Source organism: Triticum urartu, chromosome 6 (genome assembly GCF_003073215.2).
Source record: "Triticum urartu cultivar G1812 chromosome 6, Tu2.1, whole genome shotgun sequence".
NCBI classification, from domain to species: domain Eukaryota; kingdom Viridiplantae; phylum Streptophyta; class Magnoliopsida; order Poales; family Poaceae; genus Triticum; species Triticum urartu.
This window is the reverse complement of record NC_053027.1, coordinates 522,112,951-522,139,944: the sequence shown is the minus strand read 5'-3', so window position 1 is coordinate 522,139,944 and position 26,994 is coordinate 522,112,951. Positions and strand designations below refer to the sequence as shown.

The 26,994-nt window shown below is 44.9% G+C and overlaps 1 protein-coding gene across 4 annotated transcripts; it reads left to right on the top strand.

Moving 5' to 3' along the window:
- The first annotated feature begins 9,854 nt into the window (after positions 1-9,854).
- Positions 9,855-25,169, top strand: LOC125514816. 4 transcript variants are annotated; one of them, XM_048680177.1, is made up of 19 exons: positions 9,855-11,428; positions 12,391-12,476; positions 12,558-12,926; positions 13,029-13,112; positions 13,190-13,636; positions 14,372-14,438; positions 16,067-16,262; positions 16,429-16,532; positions 16,632-16,841; positions 17,047-17,294; positions 18,630-18,854; positions 18,924-19,148; positions 19,222-19,275; positions 19,509-19,574; positions 19,667-19,804; positions 20,287-20,340; positions 20,941-21,000; positions 24,226-24,594; positions 24,671-25,169. In XM_048680177.1, exons 1-19 carry the CDS (start codon positions 10,105-10,107, stop codon positions 24,833-24,835), a joined length of 4,491 nt encoding a protein of 1,496 aa, XP_048536134.1. In that variant the 5' UTR covers positions 9,855-10,104; the 3' UTR covers positions 24,836-25,169. The 4 variants fall into 4 exon arrangements, with proteins under 4 accessions (XP_048536134.1, XP_048536135.1, XP_048536132.1 ...); XM_048680178.1 differs by having other exon boundaries at positions 9,856-11,428; positions 16,635-16,841; positions 24,668-25,169; XM_048680175.1 differs by having other exon boundaries at positions 9,856-11,428; positions 24,668-25,169.
- Positions 25,170-26,994: the final 1,825 nt, after the last annotated feature.

The following is a 26,994-nucleotide window of genomic DNA, read 5'->3' as shown; positions in this document are numbered from 1 at the left end:
CAATAATTCAAAAAAAAATCCGACGTGTCACCAAGATCAATCTAGGAGATACTAGCAACGAGAGAGAGGGAGTGCATCTTCATACCCTTGAAGATCGCTAAGCGGAAGCGTTACAAGAATGCGGTTGGTGGAGTCGTACACGCAGCGATTCAGATCGCGGTCTATTCCGATCTAAGCGCCAAACAACGGCGCCTCCGTGTTCAACACATGTACAGCCCGGGGACGTCTCCTCCTTCTTGATCCAGCAAGGGGAGAGGAGAAGTTGAGGGAGAACTCCGATAGCACGACGACGTGGTGGTGATGAGGACATGACTACCTTGGGACCCTCGCCTCTATCAGGTGGTGATGGAGCTCGTGGTTCTTCGGCAGGGCTTCGCCAATCGCTACGGAGGAAGAGGAGGTGTAGGAGAGGGGGAGGGGCTGCGCCAGGGGAAGGGTGCGGCTGCCCTCTCTCTCCCTCACTATATATAGGGAGGAGGGGAGGAGGAGGCGCCCTAGGGTTTCCCTAGGGTAGGGGCGGCAGCCACAGGGGAAAACCTAGATGGGTTTGGGCGCCACCACCCCTAGGAAACTTGCCCCCTAAGCCGGGAGGGGTGACTGCCCTAGGGGAGGCGTTCCCACCTCTCTAGGTTACGTGAGATGGGGTGGGAGGGGCGCTCAGCCCCTTAGTGGGCTGATGTGCCCCTCCCCTTGGCCCATAAGCCCCCCCCCCCCGACGCTTGTCGGGGCCTCCGAAACCCCTTTCGGACACGTTGGTCATCACCCGGTACCCCGGGAACAATTCCGGACTCCAGTAACCTTCGTCCAATATATCGATCTTCACCTCTGGACCATTCTGGAACTCCTCGTCACGTCCGGGATCTCATCTGGGACTCCGAACAACCTTCGGTAACCACATACTATTTCCCATAACAACTCTAGCGTCACCGAACCTTAAGTGTGTAGACTCTACGGTTCGGGAACCATGCAGACATGACCGAGACATCTCTCCGGCCAATAACCAATAGCGGGATCTAGATACCCATATTGGCTCGCACATGTTCCACGATGATCTCATCAGATGAACCACGATGTCGGGGATTCAATCAATCCCGTATACAATTCCCTTTGTCTATCAGTATGTTACTTGCCCGAGATTTGATCGTCGGTATCCCCATATCTCGTTCAGTCTTGTTACTAGCAAGTCTCTTTACTTGTTCTGCAACGCATGATCCCGTGGCTAACTCCTTAGTCATATTGAGCTCATTATGCTGATGCATTACTGAGTGGGCCCAGAGATACTTCTTTGTCATATGGAGTGACAAATCCCAGTCTCGATTCATGCCAACCCAACAGACACTTTCAGAGATACCTGTAGTGCACCTTTATAGCCATCCAGTTACGTTGTGACGTTTGGTACACCCAAAGCATTCCTACGGTATCCGGGAGTTGCACAATCTCATGGTCTAAGGAAATGATACTTGACATCAGAAAAGCTTTAGCAAACGAACTACACGATCTTGTGCTACGCTTTAAGATTGGGTCTTGTGGATCACATCATTCTCCTAATGATGTGATCCCGTTATCAATGACATCCAATGTCCATGGTCAGGAAACTATATGACCATCTATTGATCAACGAGCTAGTCAACTAGAGGCTTGCTAGGGACATATTACGATCCATGTATTCACACATGTATTATGGTTTCCGGTTAATACAATTATAGCGTGAACAATAGACAATTATCATGAACAAGGAAATATAATAATAACCATTTTATTATTGCCTCTAGGGCATATTTCCAACAGTTTCTCCTATTTGAGGATAGATCATCAGGAGAACCCACACCTCCCTTTATATAGATAGGAGAGTTCTAGGATTTACATGCTACATGAGATGTGGGGACGCCGCCGTCCTCTAGTCTTGGGCGTTAAGAAGGTCTTCAGGCTCCTTAGGGTCTGCATCATGTCGTGGCCCTGTTGGGCCCCCTTGTAGTTGACGAGGCCGGGCTCCTCAGTGTTAGCCACCCCCTGTTTAGGACCTCGTCAACATGGCTAGCAAGCTCTCACCCTCACCAGGAGGACACATGTCCCTGCTGGTGGCGATTGAATAGTTTACCAAGTGGATAGAGGCCAAACCAATAACAAACGCGGAGGCTGACACGACAGTCAAATTTGTTTCCGGACTCATCCACCGCTTCGGCGTCCCACACAACATCATCACTGATAACGAGTCCAACGTCACTGCTTTGGTGTTCAAAGATTTCTGTCACAAATGACAGATCCACATAGACTACCCATCAGTGGCCCACCCTCAGTCTAACAGACAGGTCGAATGGGCTAACAGGTTGATCATGCAAGGTCTAAAGCCACGACTCATCACACCACTCGTTCGAGAAAGGGGCAACTGGGTGGAGGAGCTACCCTTCGTCCTCTGGATCTTGTGAACGACACCAAACAAGTCCATTGGCTACAGGTCTTTCTTCCTGGTATATGGGGCGGAGCCGGTCCTCCCATCACACATCGAGTATGACTCGCCACGAGTTCGAGCACGCGATGAGGAGCCACCTAAGAGAGTAGGAAGGATGACTTCACCAATGGAAGAGGCACACCTCCTCGCTGTCGAACACACCAACATCTACCAGCAAAAAATACGCCAGTACCAAGTCCGGCGCGTCCGAGCATGCGAGTTCAATGTCGGTGACCTCGTTCTGCACCTTAAGCAGAAACCACGCAAGAACAAGCTGTCCTCTCCATGCGAGGATCCCTTCATCATCCATGAGGTCCTTAACAACAGGGCATACTACCTTGGAATGTGGAACATCTCCATTTATTTTATGCATAGACATCTAAGTATTGCATACTTTCTGCTTAAATACATTTCAAAATCTACATTTCATGTACTTTTAGCTCAAAGAGAATTTGGTTGGAAAATAAGGAGGTTGCATAGACCTTCCACACTTTTTAATTTTCCTTCAATACTTTGCTAAAATATACATGACACACATCTATTCAACACAATTAACTATACTAAACCCCCTGGGATAGACAAATCGTGGAAGAACAAACAAATATCATTGTTGATGGACTCGGGGCTGCATCGCTATCCAGTGGACCTCCCCACAGCTCCACCTGATGGTTGCATCATACGTTCCCGCTTTTTGAAGGAACCTTGTGGACGCTTCTTCTGCTGGCCTCCCACAACTTCGTGCTTTGGGGCTGCATCGACGCAATTTTGTTGATAGTCCTTCCTTTGAGGAGAGCAACCATCGAGGGTGCCGGGCGCCTGAATCAGGCATTCTATTCACGCTAAGCTCCACTAAATACGCCTACGCGTTGACCAGCACAAAATGGTATCCCTGCTCCTAACACGGGCAGAGGCACTTCACCGCCTCTACAGCATAACCAAACGGTACACCTCATTTTCAGGCAACAAAAGCACATACATGAGGTTGTATTAATAAGTTTTGCAAAGAAAGTTGCAAACTACTATGTTTTCTCGCAAACAATTCAGGCCTCGCGACGACTCCTCTCAGTAGCAAACGCCGTGATCGATTCCACATCTCCATAGAAGCTCTGCACCGGCCAGGCCTGCGTTTTCGTGGTAACTACACATGGGCAGATCATTCGGCACGACATGATCACAGCCTAGCCAGCACATACTATGCACTCGCCATGGTCGCATCCTCCTGAAGATCCATCGGGTGCCGAGCTGCCTGCGGTATATGCGTGATGAGCTGGTTGAGATCGGCACTCCCAGCTTCGCTAGCCCACAAGGCCCCCTCATCCTGGGTCAACACCTCGGACATCCTCCCAAGGGTAGACGTCACAACACCGAGCCGCGATGAGCCCGGCGGACAAAGCAAATTTGGCAACACAGTTGCACAAAGGAATGGTACCACAATGCACGGTCAGCAAATGAATGGAGAAGACTAATCATAAAAGGCAAATACTCACCGCTCACGATGGCCTCCAGCCGTCCTTGGTGCGCACGTTGCACCTGGAGATCTCGCGCCGCACACTATCTCGCCTCCGTCAAGGAGGTCTCCTGTGTCTTGCAACCCTCCATGTTGGCATGAGTGTCCGCAACACGGCCCCAGGCGGCCTCTAGTCGATATTGGAGGTCATCCTCCAGTCCTCGGCTTTCCCTTGACTGAGTGGGGAGGCCTTCGGTAATACCACAGTTGCTGCCTAGGATGCCGCCATTCGCCCTCAGCAGCTGATGGCAAGAGTGAGCCTCCATGCCCTTGGTGTCAGCCACATCCTGCGCATGACTCGCAGCCCTGCGATCGGCGTCAAGCCGAATCTGCAGCTCTTGAAGTTGCTCCAAAGCTAGATTAAATACCAAGAAGCAGAGATCAGAGCAGAACAAATTCTGCGAGCCACTACATACATATGAAGGACTAACATTAGACGTTCGCAAGCGAGCCACCCACTCCTTCTCCACCAAAACTTGGCGCTTCGGCTCTTGAGCTCGGTTGTCTAGCTCCGACGCCTGGGCAATAAGAGCCTACACCCATGAAACAAGATCCTCAAGCACATTATGATATAATTTTCTCAAGGCTCGAGGGCTATTGGGCAAGGATTGAGGTCTATTTACCTTGGTCTCGACCTCCGTCATCGATCTAAAATCAGCAAATGTGGTTCCCAGAGCTTGGAGCAAGACCCCGCTCCGACGAACGAGTGTATTCGACACAAGGAAGCCATTCAAACCCCCTTCAAATAGCAAAGGAGGGGGAGGCATAATGTTGCCTACGGCATCAGAGAGCCCGGGGCGGCCGGAGCTCAGAGGGCTCGGACCCCGAACCATCACGCAACCACTCTCCTGAGGGGAGAGATATCGTAGGCGATGCAGGCAGACGACAACTATCAATTTTCTCATTCCCCGCCATTTTCGGCCTCAGGCGAGGGACAAGTGGTGATGCGGAAGTTGGGGTCACAGACGACCGGCTAGGACGATCTGTCAACGGCTGAAGCTCTCCTTCTTAAGGGCCGAGCGATCCGGGCAACAGCCCTGCGGATCTAGGTTGTGCATCGGTAGGGCTGGAAGTTCCCTCTCGCAATGGCGAATCAACAACAAGCTCCATTTGTAGCCGAGCATCCTTCGTTGGGGGCGCATCTTTCGATGCCAACCCCTGCCTCTTAGCTGCACCCTCACGACTAGCTGCGGTCCTCAGCGCGAAGTCTTGGTAGTCACCCTTGGTGACGGGCTTTGATCCGGGGTAGAACAAGGCCGTGACACCTTCATAAGGTCGTAGAGGTCGGGGGTCACGCATCAGGTGTCTAAAAGATCAACAAAAGAGTAGAAAAGCGTCAAGGGGTATCGATAGGCCTGAAAGTATAGCAGAGCGATGAATGTTGATGACTTACCGTGGGACGCAGATTGGGCATACTAAAAGGCTCCACAACCACCTATAGGCGGAGCTCCTCAAATCAAGAGAAGGCCGGTTAGTAGGTGCGGGCAATCTTCGACCTTGCTTTCAGAAAGCTCATGCCGGAGCAAGCGGTTGGGATCATATCTCCCGCAAATACTCATGCATCAGAGGGTCAGTGCGCCCCAAAGGTTGGATGTTCCTTTGCACCCAAGTCTTCAGAATCTGCATGACGGTGAGATCTTACCCCAGCAGACGGGCGACCGTGTCCACAAGATAGCCGGTCCCCGTATCAAGATCGATCTTCGACCGCCACTCCCATTTCTGCTAACATGGCACGTCGGCAAACTCTGGCAACCCAGGGGTGCTAGGATCATGAAAATTTTCTGGGCATAGAACCATCATCGTTTCCACGATTCTAGTTTCAGGGCTAACTCCAGGTCAAAGTAATTGGAGCCCGTGCGAGGACAAATGATGTCCCCACCGCAGGAAGGGGTCTTGCTACTCCCGCATGAGTAGTTGGATTTCCCTCAAGAGGAAGGGTGATGTAGCATAGCAGCAAAAAGTATTTCCCTCAGTTAAGAACCAAGGTTTAATTGAACTAGTAGGAGGCACCATACTAATAATGTTAGCAGCATCTGCACACAACTACAAAAGATGCTTGCACCCAACAAAAGGCTAGAGCGTTGTCAATCCCCTTGTTTCCTGCTAGTTGCAAGATTAAAACGGAGAGTGAAAGGATAATGGTTTGCAAGATAATAAATAACAAAATAAAAATAAACAGTAAATAGGATTGCAATTGTAGGAAGTTTGTATTAGTGAGAAGATATACGTGGGGGTCATAGGTTCACTAGTGGCATATCTCTCGAAAGCTTAGTAACGGTGGGTGCATAAATTACTGTTGGGTAATTGACAGAATAACGAATAATTATGATGATCATTCATAGCATGATATAATATAGGCATTACGTCCGTGACAAGTAGAACGTTAAACTTACCGACCCCTACCACTATCACTCCACCCCAAGACCGCTATCCAACATGCATATCAAAGCATTAAGTTCATAAAACAGAGTAACACAATAAGTATGATGACATAATATAGACAGGAAGAGATCAATCAATATGATCAAACCCCGTCGTTTTCCCCTTAGTGGAAACAATACAATACATACAATACGTGCCCTTATCCCTTTTGTCACTAGACAGAGTTACCGCAAGATGGAACCCACTACTATGCACCACTCCCTTTGAAGATATAACCATCTAATTGGCCAAAGAAGAATCAATACATCGGAAAAGCATACATAGCTATGAAATTACATATAAAAGATTTCAGATAAAATCTCATATAGCTCAATGAATAATTCTTATCCTAAACTCACGCTTCATCGGATCCCAACAAGCACACTACAAAGAAGATTACATTGAATAAATCTTAAAGGAGATCATTGTATTGAAGATCGAGAAAGAAAGCCATCTAGTTATTGCTATGGACCCATAGGTCCTGTAGTAACTACTCACACATCATCATGAAGGCAACAAGGTTGATGAAGACCGTCTCCCTGATGATTGCCCCCTTGGCAGATTGCTAGAACAGGGCTCCATATTGGATCACAAACGAGCAGAGGCTTGCGATGATGATAAAGTTGTTTCTGGTCTCACTCTGAGGGTTTGTGATTATTGGGGTATTTATGGAGTCGGAAATAGGTCAAACGAATCCATGGGGGCCCACGAGCTTGGGTGGCGCCCCCTAGGGGCACGCCCCTTGGGCTTGTGGCTCCCTCGTGGGTCTTCAGGTCTCCTCTTGAAGCTTTTAGTGTCACATATATTACAGAAAAAATTCTCATAAATTTTCAGCGTGTTTGGACTTCGTTTGGTATGATTTTTCTGTGAAACCAAAAACATGCAGAACACATGAGCTGACACCAGGCACTAAATTAATAGGTTAGTCCATAAAAATGATATAAAATGACATATAAACTATATGAAAGTGATAATATAATATCATGAAACCATAAAAAATTATATATACGTTGGAGACGTGTCATAGGGTATACTAGCTAGGTGATTGGGTGTGATGGTAGCAAAAGCAAGAATTTTATCCAGGTTCGAGCTCTCACGGTGGAGATAATACACTGCTCATGCTCGTGTATATTGCGCTGGTGGGTGTACAAAGCTCAGATAAAGTACCAAGGGATTGTAAGTTGTCCTATGCCCAACCCATGGCTTATATAGCACACCGAGAGTCCTAGGGTTACAGATCCTAGTCGGGTACGCCGGTGGAGGTAGAGTCCTCCACAACTCCAATATCTTTAGATTGCACGCCAAGTCTTCCAGAGTCTCTGTATAACCCGCCATGGGCGGCCCAATATGGCCTAGGACGGAGCCGACCCAGGGGTCATCAGCCCGGCCCACGAGGCCGGGAACTGTCGTGGTGAGAGTCCCCTCGCCCGGAACACTGTCACCAAGTTTGCTCCAATTGTTGCTCTCCCACTAGCAGCAGGGCTACTGACGCAAGCGGTTGGTGGTTGCTACGAAGGAGAGCTTGCGGGCTATGAAAACTTTTGATGCTATATTTCTTGATAATCCTTTACAACTACAAATTCAATACAATGGCACTGCATTCTGTGCTACTGTTCTTACCTTTTTCTCGTTTGATTTATTGGTCGTAAAAATCATTATGATTTGAAATATTTAGACAAGCCAATTCATGGTGCGGTGATCCATGACACGACATATGTTGCTTAATAAACTCTCCTAACAATTCGATCGCTCGTCCTTCGTCCAACCTCCCCTACCACACCCCTACCCTCTCACCATTCCGATCTTTTTCCCTATACCATCTTTGTTTTTTTGGAAAACAGTTTCAACTGCCCCATATTTTATTGACTTACCAATTTATTTATTTATTTTATAGGTAAAAGTTCTTACCGAATATAATCTCTTCGCATACTTTAAGTAGATAGATAGAAAGATAAAATATGCGTAACGTTCATTGTCTACTCGTCCTTCGTCCAACCTCCCGCATATACGCCCTCTCATTCCCCTTTTCATTTTGATTTCCCCCTTCCATCGACAGTTTTTCTCCACCGTGTTTTTCTTTCAAACCCTCTCAACTATCCCACATTTTTTTGGTAAATAAACAATTATACTCCCTTCATTCCTAAATATAAGTTTTTTTTAAAGGTTTCACTATCTACTACAACAGAGTAAAATGGGTGAATCTACACTTTAAATATGTTTACATACATCTGTACGTAAGAACGAAGAGAGTATAGTTTTCTTCAGAAGTCAATAAATGCTTTACCAAGTATAATCCTAATGTTTTCTTTGGCAATTCAATAAGTGCTTACCAAATATAATCGTAATATTTTTCTTTGGCAAGTCAATAAATGCTTGCCAAATATAATTCTAATGTTTCTGTGAAAGTAAATAAATGCTTACCAAATATAATCGTAATATTTTTCTTTGGCAAGTCAATAAATGCTTGCCAAATATAATTCCAATGTTTCTTTGGAAGTAAATAAATGCTTACCAAATATAATCCTAATATTCTCTTTGGCAAGTCAATAAATGCTTGCCAAATATAATTCTAATGTTTCTTTGAAAGTAAATAAATGCTTACCAAATATAATCGTAATATTTTTCTTTGGCAAGTCAATAAATGCTTGCCAAATATAATTCCAATGTTTCTTTGGAAGTAAATAAATGCTTACCAAATATAATCCTAATATTCTCTTTGGCAAGTCAATAAATGCTTGCCAAATATAATAATAGCATTTTCTTTGAAAATCTACAAAAGCTTACCAAATATATAATCCTAATAAATATGGACCATTTATCTGGCGAACGCTCGCTGGGGAGAAATTGCCAGTGAACGCCCCAGTTGTCATGCCAATACAATTAAAATTGCCATGCATTTGTGAGGGATTTGCCATGTATGAAAGGGAGAATTGCCATGTTTAGAAAACAAAATGCCAGCGGCACAACGTAATTTTTTGAAAAAAAGACATGCCTCTGATCACAATCCAATGACTTTACAATCGTTCACTGGGAGCTCCATCCCAGCAAACGTTCGCCAGTTAGATATACCAATAAACACTTGTGTCCCGCTGCAACGCAAGGGCAATTATTTGGTAAAATCAGATCGCAATCGAGGGCGTATATTACCTGGAAAATAATAATAATTAATAACATTATTGCTGCATCCATCCTGCACCGTCGAATCGCCAAAGATGGAAGCCTCCAAATGCGGTTGACAGTAGGACGGGACACGCCTCCCCGTTTTCCGTTCCGTCTGCGCTCCCGGCCTCGCTTCACCCGAACGAAACACCGCGCGCACGCCAGCCAGCCCGGGGGCTGTAAAGTTGCCGTTCGCGGCGTGCATCCAGCCCGCGATTTGGGTCTATGCACAACGGACCCCGTGTCCCGGCGCGGCCACGCACGCCTACTACGCGCCCCTAGCCAGCTAGCCCCCACCACCCCACCCCCACCCCGCCCCGCTCCCCCTCCCCCCTTCTCCCTCCCTCCCTCCCATCGGATCCGAACCCCGTACCGAGAAAACCGGGCCGGAGAGAGAAATCGAAGGCGCGGTCGGGAAACTGAGCAGAGCTCTCCCTCCCCGGTCGGTCGGTCGCTCGGAACGAAACCCTAACCCTAGCCCCGCCCCGGCCCTCCCCGCCGTCCCGCCTCGCCGGAGGCCCCCTCCCCCGACGCGGGCGCCTCCCCCGGCGATGCGCCCCTCCCCCGCATGAGCGCCCGGGGCATGGCCGGCGCCGAGGGCTCGCCGGAGGGCCCGGCCCTCGGCGGCGTCGACCCGTTCGAGCAGGCCAGGAAGGCGCTGTCCCTGCGGACCCCGTTCGAGGGCGAGGAGACGGCGTCCAGGGCGCCCACCCTGCCCGCGCGCCTCGTCAGCTGGTCGGGGCCCAGCGACAGGCGGAAGAAGCACAAGAAGCTCGAGCTCCCGGACGCGGCCGCCGAGGAGCGCCCGCCGCAGCTCAACGCGGCGGCGCTCTCCTCCGGGAAGAAGGGCGCGTGGGACCACTTCGAGGCCTATTTCAGGCCGGTCACCATGGGCGACGTCGAAATGTTGACGCCCAAGCTCCCCTTCGCCCACGGGAAGCTCGACCCCTGCCTCGCCATCCCATTCCTGGGCACCACCGAGGACTTGCTGGACCAAGGCGAGACGTTTGATGTCGCTGTCGCCGAGACGAGCTCCTACCTGGGCGTGGGCGGCGAAGAGGTCGTCAGTACCAAGGAGCGCAGTGGGCAGACCATGGATTTTGTCAGTAACATGAGCGTGGAGCAGGGCATACATGATGTGGTCGTGCAGCAACTGGTTACTACCGGAGAGCGTGGTGAGCAGAGCCTGGAGCAGCGCTTACATGATGCTGTTGTTAAGCGGGAGTGGCCAATGGAAGTGGAGCAAGGTAGTAGCAGCGGCGGCACCGCGTCACCAGCATGTGCAGATGAGGCAGGCACATCGCTGCATTGGCTGCTAGGAGCAAGGCAGCGAGTTGTGCTCACTTCTGAGAGGCCAAACAAGAAGAGGAAGCTCATAGGTGTGGATGCTGGGTTGGAGCAGCTTGTGCTGCTTCCATGCCTGGGATCTCAGGCTGGGACGATGTGCGATGTTTGCTGTTTGGGAGAGACTGAAATGGCGTCCAATAGGATGCTTTGCTGTAATAACTGCAAGGTTTCCGTGCACCAGTGGTGCTATGGCTTGCATGTTGTGCCAGATGGCCAGTGGTTGTGCACTTGGTGCAAGTATGTGGAGTCGACAGGGTGCTCATTGAAGAAAGATGCAGGCATCACCCTTTCAATGCCGTGTTTGCTATGCCCAAAGGAGAAAGGGGCCCTAAAACCTGTAATAGGGGAGCCTAGTCGAACTGCAGATGGAGGCAACCTAAAATTCGCACACTTGTTTTGTACTCTTTGGAGGCCAGAGGCTCTTGTGGAGGAAATGGATTCAATGGAGCCTATTACAAATGTTGGATGGGTGCAAGAGAATCAGAGGAAACTGGTGTGTAACATTTGCAAGGTTAAGCATGGTGCATGCATTCGATGCAGCCATGGTATGTACTTTTACTCCTTGTTTCCATTATCACATTTTGAGTTTGATTGACTAAATATAATTCGTAAGGTTATGAGGCCATATGTTTTGAAGAATATTGCTTGAGAACTGCAGTCTTGTGTTGTATCATTATCATTAATTGTTTAAAATTAGGTGTAGAATGCTGTTTGCAGTTGAGCATGATAATCCGTATTCTGCTGTACCAGGCTGGGGCATTAGAATGATTTGTAAAATAGTGATGCTTTCTAAAATAGTGATCTAGCAATAGGCCTTGTGATATTTGATTCGGCTTGTATCTTTTCAGTGTATTGCTATCCTTTCTCCTATGTGGAGTGACAAACTTCTGTAATAGTCTTTTATAACGAGTGGATGCAGCCTCTTAGTAAGGTTTTCCTTGACTAAAGTGGTGTCCTGTGATACTTTGGTATTGTCCTGTGTTATTGACTTACTTGTCTAAGTAAACGAAGATGTTCTCTGTTATTTTCTCGTGGTGACATGAAGGAATCTTGTTTTATGTTGATTGATTCCTTGGCTATGTGATTGACACTTATTTGATTGTGATACTGTTATTGTCTTGTGTTGATTGACTTGTTTGCCTAATTAACCAACAATGCTTTGTGTGTTATTTTCTCATGGCTGAAACATTCTCTATCGCAATACCCTGAGCTCTTTTTGATATGACATTTTTGTAAAGTGGCTGCTCAAAATATAGTAAGCATTGAATTATGTCCTAAATATGTGCCCTAAAAGCTGTTCATTTGTGATACATTATACTCTGAAAAGAAACATGTTCTGTTTGAGTTATCTTTGTTATTCCCCTCAACTTTTGTGCCAGTTATAATTAGTACCATCTATCATATATATAGCCATGCTAAAGAGTTATTAATTTATGGTTACTATCCAGTCGTGCAGAGTTTTACCCACTTTTGCATGTTGTTAATGCTAAGCTCCATGTGGTTTCAGGGGCCTGCCGGACAGCCTTTCATCCTATATGTGCACGAGAGTCCAAGCACCAAATGGAGATATGGGGAAAATTTGGACTTCCTAATGTGAGACCATTATCTTCTGGCTGTTGCCACAACCTTATGTAGATTGCTGCAGTTCATTTTTCATGTTTGTTTGTTCTGCAGGTTGAGCTGAGAGCGTTTTGCTCAAAGCATTCTTCAGTTGGATATGTCAACTCTGTAGGGAAAGGTAGTAATGCATCTGAGCAGAGTCCTACAGAAGTGAGGCTGAATGATGCAAATCTCGGCAGTGGAAAGATACCAAAACTGAGATTCACACGCAAGAAAAAGGACAGATCCTTGAACCATGAAACCAGTAGCTTTAACCCTGATAATCTTATCAAAGTAGAGACGATGGAGCATGGTGCTTTGCCCCATAAGGTTAGAAATTTAAATGCTCAAGCAACTCGAAGTATGGAAATTGATACTGATCATCCCTCAGTTGGTGAGAATCTTATGAGAAACTCTGGTGATATTGCTATGGTGCTTAAAAAGGTAACTGGCTAACTGCTCCTGATTCAGAATTCAATAATTACCTAGGCATGTACTGCTGAGCCTTTGGCAGGGAAGAAAAATTAATGTCTGCTGTATTTGCAGCTAATCGAAAGAGGGAATGCTAGCGTGAGTGATATAGCATCCGAAGTGGGTATTTCTTCAGCATCCTTGGAAGCTGCTCTCGTGGTACTTTGGATGTAGTAGCTTATGCCTAGTATTACAAATTTATTTCCAAGCTATTTTGCTAATTCTCTGATTCTCAGGGTGAAACCACGACCTTTTCCCATGGGTTGAAGTTGAAAATCATCAAGTGGCTTCAAAAATCTGCACATATACTAGCTGTTCAAGCAATCACTCTTAAAGGGAGCTCAGATGTGGTGCAAGATAACAAACTAGATGGGTCTGACAGTACAGATAGTGGCAATGTGAAGAGTTCATTAGTCCTAGAGGACAAAGGAGCTACATTTGAGATGTCAGATTCTGCTGTACCAAAACCCTCATCACCAAGATCTAAAGATAATGACAAGATTCTTGAAGAAGAGAAGGCAATACGTTCAACTGGAACTACTTTTGAAAATGGAAAAAAGAACGTAGTTAAAGGAAGTGCTGATCGTGAGTATTTTCTTGCTGAAGATCTTGCAAAAGAATATACTGGAAATTTGTCCCTAACTGGAGGCAAGGATACTGCAAAGGAAGTAGATGAAAAATTGGTAAGAAAAACATACTATTGAGTATTCTGTGAAGCTTTGCTTGTTTGTTGTACCTGAACTGGTGCGAAGCATGAAATATCAGTGTGTAGATGATAGTTTTCTTTGATTCATTTTCCTGCATAATGGGCAAAGTGAGCGTACACCTTAATTGACAATGTTTCTGCACCCATATCTGCTTTCCTGCGAGCTTTAGAGTGTTGGAGAAAGTATAAAATGGAAATAAGGGAAATTTTATCTGTTGTGTTCTTTTGAGGGGAGAGATATCCTTAGTTGCTCTGATGGGTTTTCTTTTAAATTCCACAAGGCCAAGTGGCAAAGTGATATGTGTGTACGCTGTTTGCTGTGAACACTGATTATGTAGGATTGCAGGACCTATTCCATGCTAAATGGCAAGTATATTATCTGAAATTCAGTAGTAAATGGTAGATGACTTTTCTGTTAGCGTTCACAAATGGATTGTCCCTTGAATGGAATCTTAAGCTTTCTTGTCTCTCCCTGCCGAGCATTGGTTTTCAGGGTGTCTTCTTAATCTTTACCTCAAAAAGTTCAACTGAGATGATAGCTAACCGATGGCATTTAGATTCTGTTCTGTCATCATCGTTTGTGTCACCCTATTCTGGTTAGGTTGTGACCTCCAGGTTACCTTTGCTTAGTAGGCTGTGCTGTCATTATTTACGGTCTTAAGGAAATGATCTTTAAATCTGGATGCAGTTTTGATTCCCATCCTTGTGACAGATATCAAACAGCAGCTCTGGCAATAAAGTATTTGATACTTCCATGGAGATACCAAATCAACTTCAAGGTAAATTTTTTTTGTTCGACCAATACTCCAGAGTTATCACTGCATTTCACATGACCTCTAGGCTCTAGATAGCATTTTAGTTGCTTGCTGTTTTATCCTTCTGTTCTCTTTTGTATTAGCGACTGAATGTGAGTTTTATTTTGGTTAATTGTTCATTCATGAAACCAAATTAGACAAAGCAAAACAAACGTTTTAACAAAGGTTACCAGTTAGATGTCTTATATATGAGGCGACCCAGTCTGAGAGGCAGCCTGAAAAGAACTTCACTTAGTGCTGCACCAGCTCTAAATGCTCTTTGTTTTAGCTTGTCTACTTCTATTATAATGAAGTGGCTGCCAACTTTTTGAATTTTCCAAGCTTACACGGGATCCTTATTTTCTGTGTTAAAGTGTTTAATTGGTTACAAATTTCAAGCATGCATTACTCATATTGCTTTTTCTTATAATTTTGAACTATATTAGATATCTCCACTCATAAATGTAATTGGGTTACAACTTACAAGTTCACTTTTATTATTCCTTACAATGATGCAATGCAATGGTCGTGACAGTGCTGTTCTATATTTATCGCTTGTGGGTGTTTTAAGGCTATTGCCGGTGTCTTCTTAATTTTTTCTTGTATTGGACAAGACCAGTTCTTACCCGTCGTTACTGCCATGCAAGAAACAATATGTTTTGGTTATGTTCTCTTTGTGAGCATAGTGTGCTTTACTAGCTAGACCAACTCATTCTAGGGCCATAGGGCCAGTTTGAGCTTGTTATCCTGTGCTGAATGATGTAGTAGTGTTTTCCATTCTAGTAAGATTTTACTGTTGTGACCCCAAAAAAGAAACTTTCAAGTACTTATATTCTATCAAAAAGTGAAAATTATAAGAGAACCCAGTCTTTAGGCGCAAAAATCTACCTCTAAGCTAGGACCCACACCTTGCATCTATTCCCGTCAGAAAATCTAATGGATGGAGGCACCTGTTGCCTGACCAAGTAAATACCTTTTGAAAACAGTGATTACTTTATGAAGCCGCTGTGATGACAAATGAGCAAACCTTTGTATTTTAATTAAGTCTTTCAGTTAAAGTCATAGCTACTCATTTGCAAGATTAATTTAATGATTTAATTTCTTTTGCGAGCTCAAAGTGCTGCATACCAAAAATAGGTGAATTTGAAGCCATTGCATGTTAAATGCGGTGACATTGTTGAATTTGAAATTGTACCATTGAAAGCTAGCTTCTGTAAAATTTAGGTGACTTGGAAGTTTTAGTTGTAAAGCTTCTTCTATCTTTCTTCCAACTTGTTAGTGGTATTTTATTTCCTTTTATGGGTTCAAATGATCTGATACATGGAACATAATAAAAACGGGTGAAACGAAGCATACAATGAGAAGGTATAGAAATCCTCAAATCAATAGAAATCCCTTTCACAGACAGGATTTCCGTATGGAAATTCTCAAAGCATTGCTTATTTTATGGACCTAGATGTGAAAGTTAACTCTTATTCACGCAAAAAGGACTGATTATATATACATTACAGTATTTTCTTTTAAAATATATATGTTTTATTTAACAAATCATTTGAATAATTATTCATGTAATTGTGTGGTACGTTCTAGTTCTTACAATATGTTATGAACAGGTACATCACTTAGAAGGAAAAGTAACGACTTGACTGAGGCTGAACTTGGCTCGGAAGTGGAGGAGTGTGTATCTTCATTGGATAAAACCTCTTCTTGGGGTGATAATGCTAAACATGGGTCAGATTCAGTTGAAAATGGCGTATGCAATCATCATGATTGTAATATGGATCACGTTCATGGACAGCCTTTTTTGAAGTAAATAACCCAACTAATTATTTTTTGGCCTATTCTGCTGTGGTTGCTTCTAACCATCTTCTTTCTTTACTTTCAAACCACTTTTTTTTCTTTCTTTTGCATGAACATAGCCACGTAGGTCGTCCTATTTTGCTCAGGTTGTTGAACCCTATTTTGCTTCATGCAGCTTTGATGATTCTCATTCTTACATTCATCCATTTATCAAGACAAAGATTGCTCATCTTTGGAACCATGATTTGAAGCAGAATAAGCAGACACAGTATCATCCTGGTAAATTCTTAATACCTTCTCGAAATAAATACTTATTCTATATTTTGGTACTTTCCATGCTCTAACTGAATCTATTTTTCCTTGGTCGAATATTATTAGAAGAGCAATTATGCTCTTCCGATGAGAAAAGACCTGTGGATTCCTCAGTAGAACTTACGGAAACAACAGGAATTGATGTGACAGATCAACTTTCTAAGGCAAAAGCTCTGGGAATCCTTGATCATTCGCCTGATGATGAAGTAGAAGCAGAAATGTTGTTCTTACAAGCTAGTCTGCTTGACAATGCTATGGTTCTGAAGCATAGATGCGGTAAGATTTCTTCTGTTAATATATTATTTGTATCCGTTACTTTTCTGGTGGCATTTTTCCAGAATAATAAAACCTTGTCGATTCCTTTGTTGCTCATTTTACGTCAATGGCCTTATTGTGTCAACACTGTCCATGAAGCTGCCCTAAGATAATGAAGCTGCCGTGTCTTCATTTTTCTGAATCATTATACACTTGAATCTTGCAGAAGACTTAATAGTAAAGGTTGTCCAGAATCTTTCTTGCGAGTTGGATGTTTTCAGTAAAAGAAAATGGGACTTCATCCGTGTCAATCAGTTTCTTCGTGACGTTAGAGAAGCTAAGAAACGTGGCAGAAAAGAGAAGAGACATAAAGAAGCCCAGGCTGTACTAGCAGAAGCTGCCGCTGCTGTTGCAGCCTCCTCGCGTAACTCCACTGTGAGAAAAGATGCAAATGATGATGTACTCCGTCGAGAGGTTTCTTACTGTACTTTTTTTAGATGATTTTTTTGAGAGAAGTCCATATTACCCACCCTAAACATGTGCTGGAGTTCAGATTACAACACTCAGTTTTAATACTGTTCAAAATACACTCTTAAACTCTTAAAACAGTTCAGATTACAACCCTTCCCAGTTTGAGGTGGCTTTGACCCTAGTATTGGCAGGTCAACATGCCCACGTGAGCTTCCTCTCTCTTGTTCCTACTGCATCCCTTTTGTTTGTCTCCCGCATGAAGCAACTGTCAGATCCCAGCTCCTTGATTCGGACGGTGTGCGTGAGGCTGCTAATTTCGCATGAGTTCTGGTGTGAGGACGCATACAACTACCCAGCGGCCAACTCGAGGAAGCCACATCTCATAGTTCCAGAGATGCCCCGCGTCGTGAACTATCATGGTGATTTGTGAGCACTTTGGTGACCCTGTCAAGTGTCTCCAGATCGTTCTGTTTTTTGAATCTCTCCAGTACTTTGATGCCGTGAGATCTGGCTTCGTCATTGGATCATGCATGAGTTTGGGGAAAAAAGATATATGTTGATCAAGTTGCACTGCAAATATTTGATGGAATGCCAGACCTGTGATGTTTCGCAGTGATGCGTGAGCTTGGTACAGAGTCATTTGACTTGATTCCTCCCTCCCGATTCAAATTCTTTCTTTCACTTCCTCTTGTGGTTTTCTTATACAATGGAAGCATATGGATTGTTTTCCACTTTCCTTTCCTGTTCATGCTTCTAGTAGTATGTAGTCTGCCGCCAGACGTGCAGTGGCCAGCTACCGGTTCCAGCATGGATTCACTCTGCCATTTCTCCGGTGGCGACGTGAGGTAAGATGCAACACACACACCGGCGAGAGGCGCTGGGTGGCGGCTCAGTCCTATTCCCTCGGGAAGAGAAGAAATAGAAGGAAGGGGATTGAGACAGAGGGAAAACGAGAGTTGGGGGGGGGGGGAGGGGGTGAGGAGCTTCTCCTCGATGTTGTTGTGGCTGTCAGCAACGATGACGACGGCAGCACCCAGTAGGTAGCTTCTCTCACTCTCTCACGGGATGAGAGGGAAGAGAGAAGTAGCGAGTTCTTTTTCAGGAGAGAGAGTTTAGTGATGTGGAAACGCTGATGTGGCGCCACGGAGGACAAAACCGGAGAACAAAACCACCTCAAGCAGGATAGGGTTGTAATCTAAACAGTTTTCGTAGTTTGGGGGTATTTTCACCGGTATTGAAATTGAGGGTTGTAATCCGAACTCCAACACAAATTTAGGGGGGTAATATGGACTAATTTTTTTTGAGAGGCTATGTATCTTATTTCTTGTGCACTTGTAGAGTTCTCCGAAATTTGGTGCTGGATCTTCAAGAGTTGCCCAGCGGACTCCTTCATTACCACGGCCCAAGGATTCATCAAAGCCATCCAACAGCAAAGTCTCACAAGTTACTAACTCCGGCATTTTTCATATGCCAATTTACTCAAAAGAAAATGCACTCTACTGTGATGTATGCTTGCGGGGTGAAACTGTGTTGAACCGAGTATCTGTCTGCTCCGGATGCAAGGTGCTTTGGATTCTGTTGAGTTTTGAGGTATTATGCTCCATTGTGTTCTATTAACTTTGACCTGTTCAACAGGCTGCTGTCCACATAGATTGCTATAAATATCTAGAGATATGCATTGGCCGCTGGAAATGTGAACTTTGTGAAGATATTTCACCAGAAGATGCTAGCTCTAGTGATCAATCTGACAGTAATGGCACAAAATTATCCCTGGTACGATGTGCTCTGTGCCATGGAACATCTGGTGCTTTTAGAAAGACTATAGATGGGCAGTGGACTCATGCGTTCTGTGCTGAGGTATTTAAATTATTGTCACCTTTTGTTTCCATATGAGGTTGAGTTCTAATTTTTTTTCCTAATATTTTCCTAGTGGTTGTTGGAGACGAAGTACATGAGAGGACAAGATGATCCAGTGAGCGGAATGGTACTCTTCTCTGTCAAGCATTGCAGTTTTCTCTAGCTTTCCTTTTCTGGAATTACCTCTGTTATTTTTGTTGTTCATATAATCAAATGTGGTGTTCATTTTCAGGAATAAATATAACACCTCTTTGATTTTACTGTCCATGTAACTAGAAGCTTTTGTTATTCGTTAGTGTTATCCTCTCTTGTTATGCTACATCATTTTAATATTTGGCTACTTAATGTTTTATCAATCAGGAAACCCTTGTAAAGGAGAAAGATACTTGTTGCGTCTGCAACATCAAAGTTGGTGCGTGTCTCAAGGTAAATCATCACCTGTCCCTGCTTATGTAACTTAGAGCATGAATAGATCACACACTTCAGAGTTTTGACAAGTTTCTCTTCCTATTACGCAGTGCAACAGTGAGGACTGCCACACCACTTTTCATCCTTCTTGTGCTAGAGATGCTGGTTTCTACATGAACACTAAAGGATTTGGGACTGTGGCGCAGCACAAGGCATACTGTGGCAAACACAGCAGCGAGCAGAAAGAGGTAAGTGCAGCATCAAGACTATTTTGGAGCAATGGGTTTCTTTCATTTGTACCTACGAACAGGCTAACTATTCACCTTCTATCCTGCAAATAAATGTGCTACTATAACAGTAAGTGAACTTGGTCCCCTGCCGCAAATTGATACTCCCTCCATTCCACAATGTAGTGCGCCCGCGCTTCCCGAGATCTAAGTATCGAAATACGAATTCAGTGGTATAATTTTTGCTCCCGCCGCAGTCGGTCTTGTTGGTTAAATTCATGGTCAAACTTAGATCTCGGGAAGCGCGGGCGCACTACATTGTGGAATGGAGGGACTAGCTTAAATATAGCATTAGATTTTTACCGTAATGAGGTAAAATAATGTGCACGGGCAAGGGTTAGTAACTTAGTATAATGGATCAACAGGGGGCATATTTGTTAGTTTTTCCTGTGCTTGGTACAGTTATCTTCAGTATCTTATTTTGCTCTTCAAACTTTATGCAGACTGATGCCTGGAAGTACTGGCCCGAGGAAGTCAATAGCTTGAAAAGGACGAGGGTTAGTAATAATGCCTGTTGCATATTATTGGCTGTCAAGTAAATTTGGATGAACACAGAACCTATGAATAGTTAGGTATCAATAAACGCTTCTTTTGGAAAGGATTTTATTGTGCGTTCATTATTGCTTGGTAGAACTTCCTAACATCATATCAGCATGCCGCTCCATTACTGGAACATACTAGTGAGCTGGATACAGTAACTAGATTCTTGTTTTGATCTTAGTAATCACTGATAATCTGAACAATCAACCCTACTAGTACCAGTTGCATTTTTATTTTATTTTTTGCGGATAGTACTAGTAGCAGTTGGTGCTTCATCTCGAGCATGGAAGCACCATGCACCCACCATTCTCATTTTTATCTCTTATCGAGCAGTGCTGCTGAAAGATAACCGATACATATTAACTTATTAAGTGGTGAGATGCACCTGCTAGCTCAAGTTATGGTGGTCCACACTAGATGCTCGTAGCTAACCACCTTTTTTGTGTTCTACATGGTTCTTTCAAATTGATGCACTAGCCTTGCTTGCAAGGCATTTATGTATGATACAAGACATTTCTAGAGATTGACTACTTGAGGCATTATTATATCATTTGCAGGTTGAGTTGGAGAAGTTCCGCCTCTTATGTGAGAGGGTAATTAAGAGAGAGAAGGTGAAGGTATGTCCGGCCGTCAATTGTACTTCTCCTGTGGTGCCTTGAAAACTGAAGTACATCTTGAAGCTACATCTATTTATTTATTTTGTATCAGTCACTTTCCTTTTTCCTTACAAGAATAGATGGAAATAATACTTGAATACTAACCTATGAAACGGCATATACAATTTCATAGTATTTATTTTGTCGCACTATCTAAAAGTTTGCAACCTTATCTGTCTGGTGTTTCCTTCAATTTACTTCATGATGGTGTTGTTTCAGAATTTATGGAACGGTATTGTTATGGGCTAATGAGGTAGCCCAGCCATGCTTAGCAATTAGGAATCATAGAAGGTTATTGTGTTATGCAAGATTGGTTTAGAGTTTGTTTCTTATGGGACAAGCTGTACAAAGATCCATTGTGCAACTCTTTGTATCAAGCAATGAAATAAACTAAACTTTTCTAGGCCTCGGAGCCTTTCGTCGATGTTAGGAACCCACGTCACTGACCTGTTACTGGATTGTTGAGGATGAGTTCCCTATCTCCAGTATTCGGGCCTTACCACACCCAAATTATCTTGTTGTGACCGATATCAGATGACGGATAGGCAAACCACGCTGTTCTGAAGAAGGATCTCATGGCCCTTCAGCAAAGCACCGCCACCCTCTCCAACTAATCCACTTCCGCTGGCACCACCAAATATGTTTCCACACCACCCGCTGCCACCTCAAACTACAGCCACACGCTGCAGCAACCACGTCCACTGCCCAAGATGCCAATCTCATGGACGATTTTCCAGCAACGGCTGGTACATCCATTGCCAAATTCACTTCCGTCCCCATTGGAGCCACCAGTGTGGGGCCTTCTGCCCCTGCTTAGACTCGCCTCGTCGCAGACTTCTGTTCTGGCATCACGCGCCACACCCATTAGCCTCCCCTGCCCCAGTACCTTTACACTGGATCGACATCCTCTGATCGCCATGAAGTTTCATGCACCAACCAGTATAGAACCAAAAGTCTGAACTGATGGAGAAGGTCAGGCAATCCACATATAATTCAACCAGTATTAACATGGATAGAAAAAAGGTCAAGCAATTTTTTTAATTTAAATTGCTAAAGCGGAACCTGAACCCAAGACTTCTTGGCTCTGGTACCATATTAAGATTCATGCACCAACCAGTAGAACCAAAAGTACAATATTATGGAGAAGGTTGGACATTGCCACACAAGTGGTTGCCATCCCCAAGCGGGCCTGCCAGACCACAGAAGGTACTTGCCTGACCAACACGGACATTGCAACGTTCTCCGTTGGCCTCCACATGCTTGTTCGGCGTGGTTGATGACAGTGCCTGCTCCATGAAATGCATACACCCATACGCCCAGGAGAGAAGCAGATTAAGCAGGAGCTGTATCTCGTGCTCCAGCTATCTGTGAATCAAAATCGCCCCTCCAATTCGTATTCGTGGTTCGTGATTTGTCACTTCCGAGAAGGAGCAAACTGAAAAAGAACATGAATCTGGATCTTCTCAAGGACCTCGTCTCTTTTGTCTCTTCCACTCCAGGTTCTCGACTCATCGGCTCGCTCAATCTTCCACTACCTCTCCGATGACGGCCTGTCTGCCTTCACTTCCTTGTCGCTCCACCGAACGACGACCGCCGCTCCGGGCCACTAGTAGGGGTCGCCTCCCCAGTGCAAACGCTGTTCTAATCATGGATCCCACTCTGAGACCAAATGTTTGTTTTCCCCCATGGATCGATCATATCAAAGTATCACGAACACTCACACACAAAATACTTCCGCGAAAGGCACCTCCTTGTATTATTTCTATGACAAACCCATGTTACAAAACTATAGGTTGGCTGTGTTTATGTATACTCACACACAATCAAAGTTTTAAAAAGCACTAGGTGTTAATTGTGCGTTATGCCACCACCTTGCGCTTTGGTACATAAGCGCAATTAAGCGCTAGGCGTTTTGCTATCGCCTAGAGCCTAGAAAAGGGCAGCCCGGTGCACGTAGCTCCCGCTTGCGTAGGGTCCGGGGAAGGGTCCGACCACTTTGGATCTTTTCTACGCAGCCTTTTCGTACATTTCCGCAAGAGGCTGTTTCCAGGACTCGAACCCGTGACCTCATGGTCACAAGGCAACAGCTTCACCGCTGCGCCAAGGCTCCCCTTCTATCACCTAGAGCCTAGGCGCGCCTTTTTTTAACTATGCGCACAACCAGGACAAAACACCTACTCGGACATGGTATTGAATCCAAACTGGACTCAAAATTGTTCCCTTCCTAATCTGTTCGCACGTAACCTTGATGGCTACGTAAACCTAAACTAGCTTGTACTAACTCCAACATGAACTACTAGTAATACTTGCAACACAAATGCAAGTGCTTACGGGACTCACGGACATGGCAAAGTCCAGACCGATTTGAACCCAGTTGCAAAACTGACGTAAGAAACTAACTCAAACCAAGACCATAACATGCAAGCCAGACTGACTAACACTTTCCAAAATGATCTAACCAATCAAGATTATGCTAACATCCAGCACCACAATGCCTTCTTCCTTCTCCCCTGCCCTCTCTTCCGTCCTACCTCTCCTTTGCCAAATCAATTTAATCATCTTTCCCTCGAATTGAACATTTTTCTTAACTTTTGTAAAAGAAAATATCATATGCATCGTTACCCGATTTCTTTCGAAAATGTACCCAGGTTCTGGCCCCTATGAGATATTGATTGGTGTGCAGCCTTTCTAGTAGCTATACGTTTCAGTTTTGTAGTGTATGTGTGTGGTTGGTGCAGTGCACAAAAGAGGGGGGGAGGTATGTGCCATTTGTTCCACGTCTACTGTTTCTAAAATCTGACCTCCAATTGTTAGAGCAGTGGGATTGGTTGAATAATTAAATTAAATTGATCAGATTGAGATATATTTGGGAGGTCATTCATTCCATCTGTACTTGTTTTAAACTCTAATCTTCAACTTCCGACTGGGATTGGTTGGATTGAGTTGATCAGATTGGATTATATTTGGCATAGTCAGCGAGTCTGGTAACTATAAAAAATAAATCATCGGTATTTTTTGACAAAAAGGAGAAGTCCAGTCCCTTGTCGTGGCTTCAATGCGTATTGTCCTATTAGATTTTGTGTAAATGTTCATAATAGCGGATGCCCTTTCAGTTTCAAATATCTTGCTGACAACAGATTGCAATGCCTACAATGAACTAATTCGCTGCGTTACTTATTTTGCCAGAGAGAGACAGTTCTGTGTGACCATGACATACTCGCCAAAACCAAGGATACTGTTGTTTTCTCCTACCGAACACCCGGAGCTAGTTCAGAATCTGCCACTACTTCGGTTAATAATAAATCATGCAGTGGAACCATGCAACGATCTGATGATGTCACGGTGGATAGCAGTATTTCTGGGATAAATACTGTCAGATTTTCCCTTAATAACAGAGATGCTGAGGGAAACACAGCTGATAGCTCAAGGACACTGATATCTTTCAAACGGAAGTTCAGTGAAAGGGGGCCACTTGCTGGTAAGCGACTTCCACAAAGATCAGTGAATGCCCTACTGAAATTGGAAGATGGAAAACAAAAAACAAAAGATAATAAGGTTTGTACTGTTTTCTTTCCAGTTGTTCAGTTATTTCTGGCACCAAGCTAATGCACAACACATGATTTTGCAGCAGGCAGAAACCTTTCAAAAGGAGCTGGTTATGACATCTGATCAAGCGTCCACACAGAACCAACGCCTTCCAAAGGGATATGCATATGTACCCCGTGATTCTCTTTCTAAAGAGAAACCATGGAAACGAAATACACAGACCCATGAACCACAAGAGCCTGGTGGATAGGGATAGCTGAAATTCACAAAAAATTTGCATGCCTAGTGTTGTCAACTGAAAAGCACAAGCATCAAGCAGTGCTGGCCTGTGCTTTTGCTGCAAGGATTACCAAACTAATTGGAATCAAGGTGTAGAATGATGCAAACCAAACTAGTTGTGAATGAGTGTTTGGTATGGGCTGGGGTGACTTGGATGAATGGAAACATAGGTGCAATTCACCTAGCAGGGCTATACAAAGACGCCTGTCACCTGTGTATATAGATTTGTTTTTTAGAGTACAGATTTTGTAATTTTTCCTTGTACATTCCTACCTTTTACAAATGCATAGTTTAGTTATGCAAAAGAGAGTGAGAATCACCATTCCTTTTTGGCTGTAGAAGAAAATAAGGGACCTGGAATGACTGCTGGGATGGCATTCCACCTGTGATTGGGAGGACGCATTTGGTAATATCTATCTAACAAGATCTGATTCATGTTATTTGTAGGAATGGAGACAGTGAAAGCAGTCCGATAGACTGGACCAGATACTAATGTTGAGCAGGCAGTTACCGGTGAGAGCCGGTATAGCACAGGCCAAGATTGGATTGGTCCTTTTTGTGTTGATTGGTATCAGATGGTCGTCTGATGGAACCAGTAGGCTTTTGGATATATATTTTTCTAGGATTAACATGATTTATGCTGACAACAGCAAAGGGGAAGTTAACATGCTTACCAGATTTTCCAGTTATGTGCTGGGATTCAGATATTTTGGTCTGAGACAGGTGTTTTCCGCTTGCCGTCCAGATTTGTAAGTTTGGTCAAATGTGTTGGCTTGTCCTGCAAGCTGCACTGGCAATGTAAAGGCATTTGTTCAGTTTTGTAATGGTAACTGTTGCCATTAATTGTGCTTGAACCCTGCCAGTTGGTGCCTGCTGTATGTTTCCAAGTGGTGATTTTCTGATGGGCTTGGGCATTGGAGCCAGGCATGTGACGTCGTTTGTACTCCTATAAATAGACACTGATGTGGCGATTTGGCGTGGAATCTCTTCAAAATTGTCTTGTGCCATTTGTATGCCTCTTTATGCTGTTGCATTTGGCTTCTGGGTGCTTGTTCTGCCAGATGCAGATATTTGCGTGAAGATGCAAGTGCTGTTCTTGTTGCGTAGTGTTTCGGTTTATTTCTGCTGGTGATTCACGTTTAGTCGGTGTCTTGGGGCTCCACACACGACCTTGCTTTCATCACCAGGCAAAACATGTCATCTGTGCACCTGTTTTGCCACCCCTCGCCCGTAGGAGCAAGCTGTTGGTGTGTTGTTGAGGCGTTTGCCTGCGCCATAAAAGCAAGAAGCCATTCACTCACACGCTTCCAAAAACGGGCAACTGTTTCCTCTCCTGCGCAAGCTGTTGACACGTTGCTAGAGACAGTAGTGAAACAGAACACATGCCCAATTCAGAAGTCATGAGATGGAGAACATGGCACATGTGTAAGCTATCTAAAAAAACCCGAATCACATTCTTCTTTTTTGCCGTAGAAAAAAGGAAATACCACGGTGCCACTTGGTTTCTCCGACTGCGCGCGCAGAGGCGCAGGCGCCTGTTCGACCGTAGCCAGCCACGCACGCAGCCGAGTAAAAGAAAGAGGCGCACGCCGACAGCCGTAGAAGCTTCCATGAGACCGTGACAGGCCGGCGACCGTGCAAGCAAAGCGTTCCCAGCTCGACCGAAAGCCCAAGCCGAACACTGACCATCATCCACCCCTCTCTCCTCCATCGTCGCGGTGTCCCTTATCACGGGCAATGAGAACTGTAGCATTTCTCTATTGCAATAGGCGCCTTTTTTCCAGACGTGGCTTGACTTTCTTTCCGGGAGATTCGGCCGGTCCGTGGCACTGCCTGCCGCCCAGCCCTCCGGAGCCTCTCCCTCCCTCTCCCTTGGGCTTTTCCTTTGGCACGACCCGGCCCCAACTCGCAGCAGTGCGCCGTGTTTGCTTGGCATCTCGCCCCGGCCACGCGTGGCAGCCAGTCAACCGCGAATCGAGCAGGGGAGGCCAGCCCAGCCCTGCATCGATGATACGATACGATCGGCATCCCGTCCCGTCCGTGGGATGGGACCGGCGCGTGAACAGCGACGGCCACCAACGGCAACGGCGAAGTTTTTGGAAGGAATATTTGCTGCCCGTGGCTCCGTCG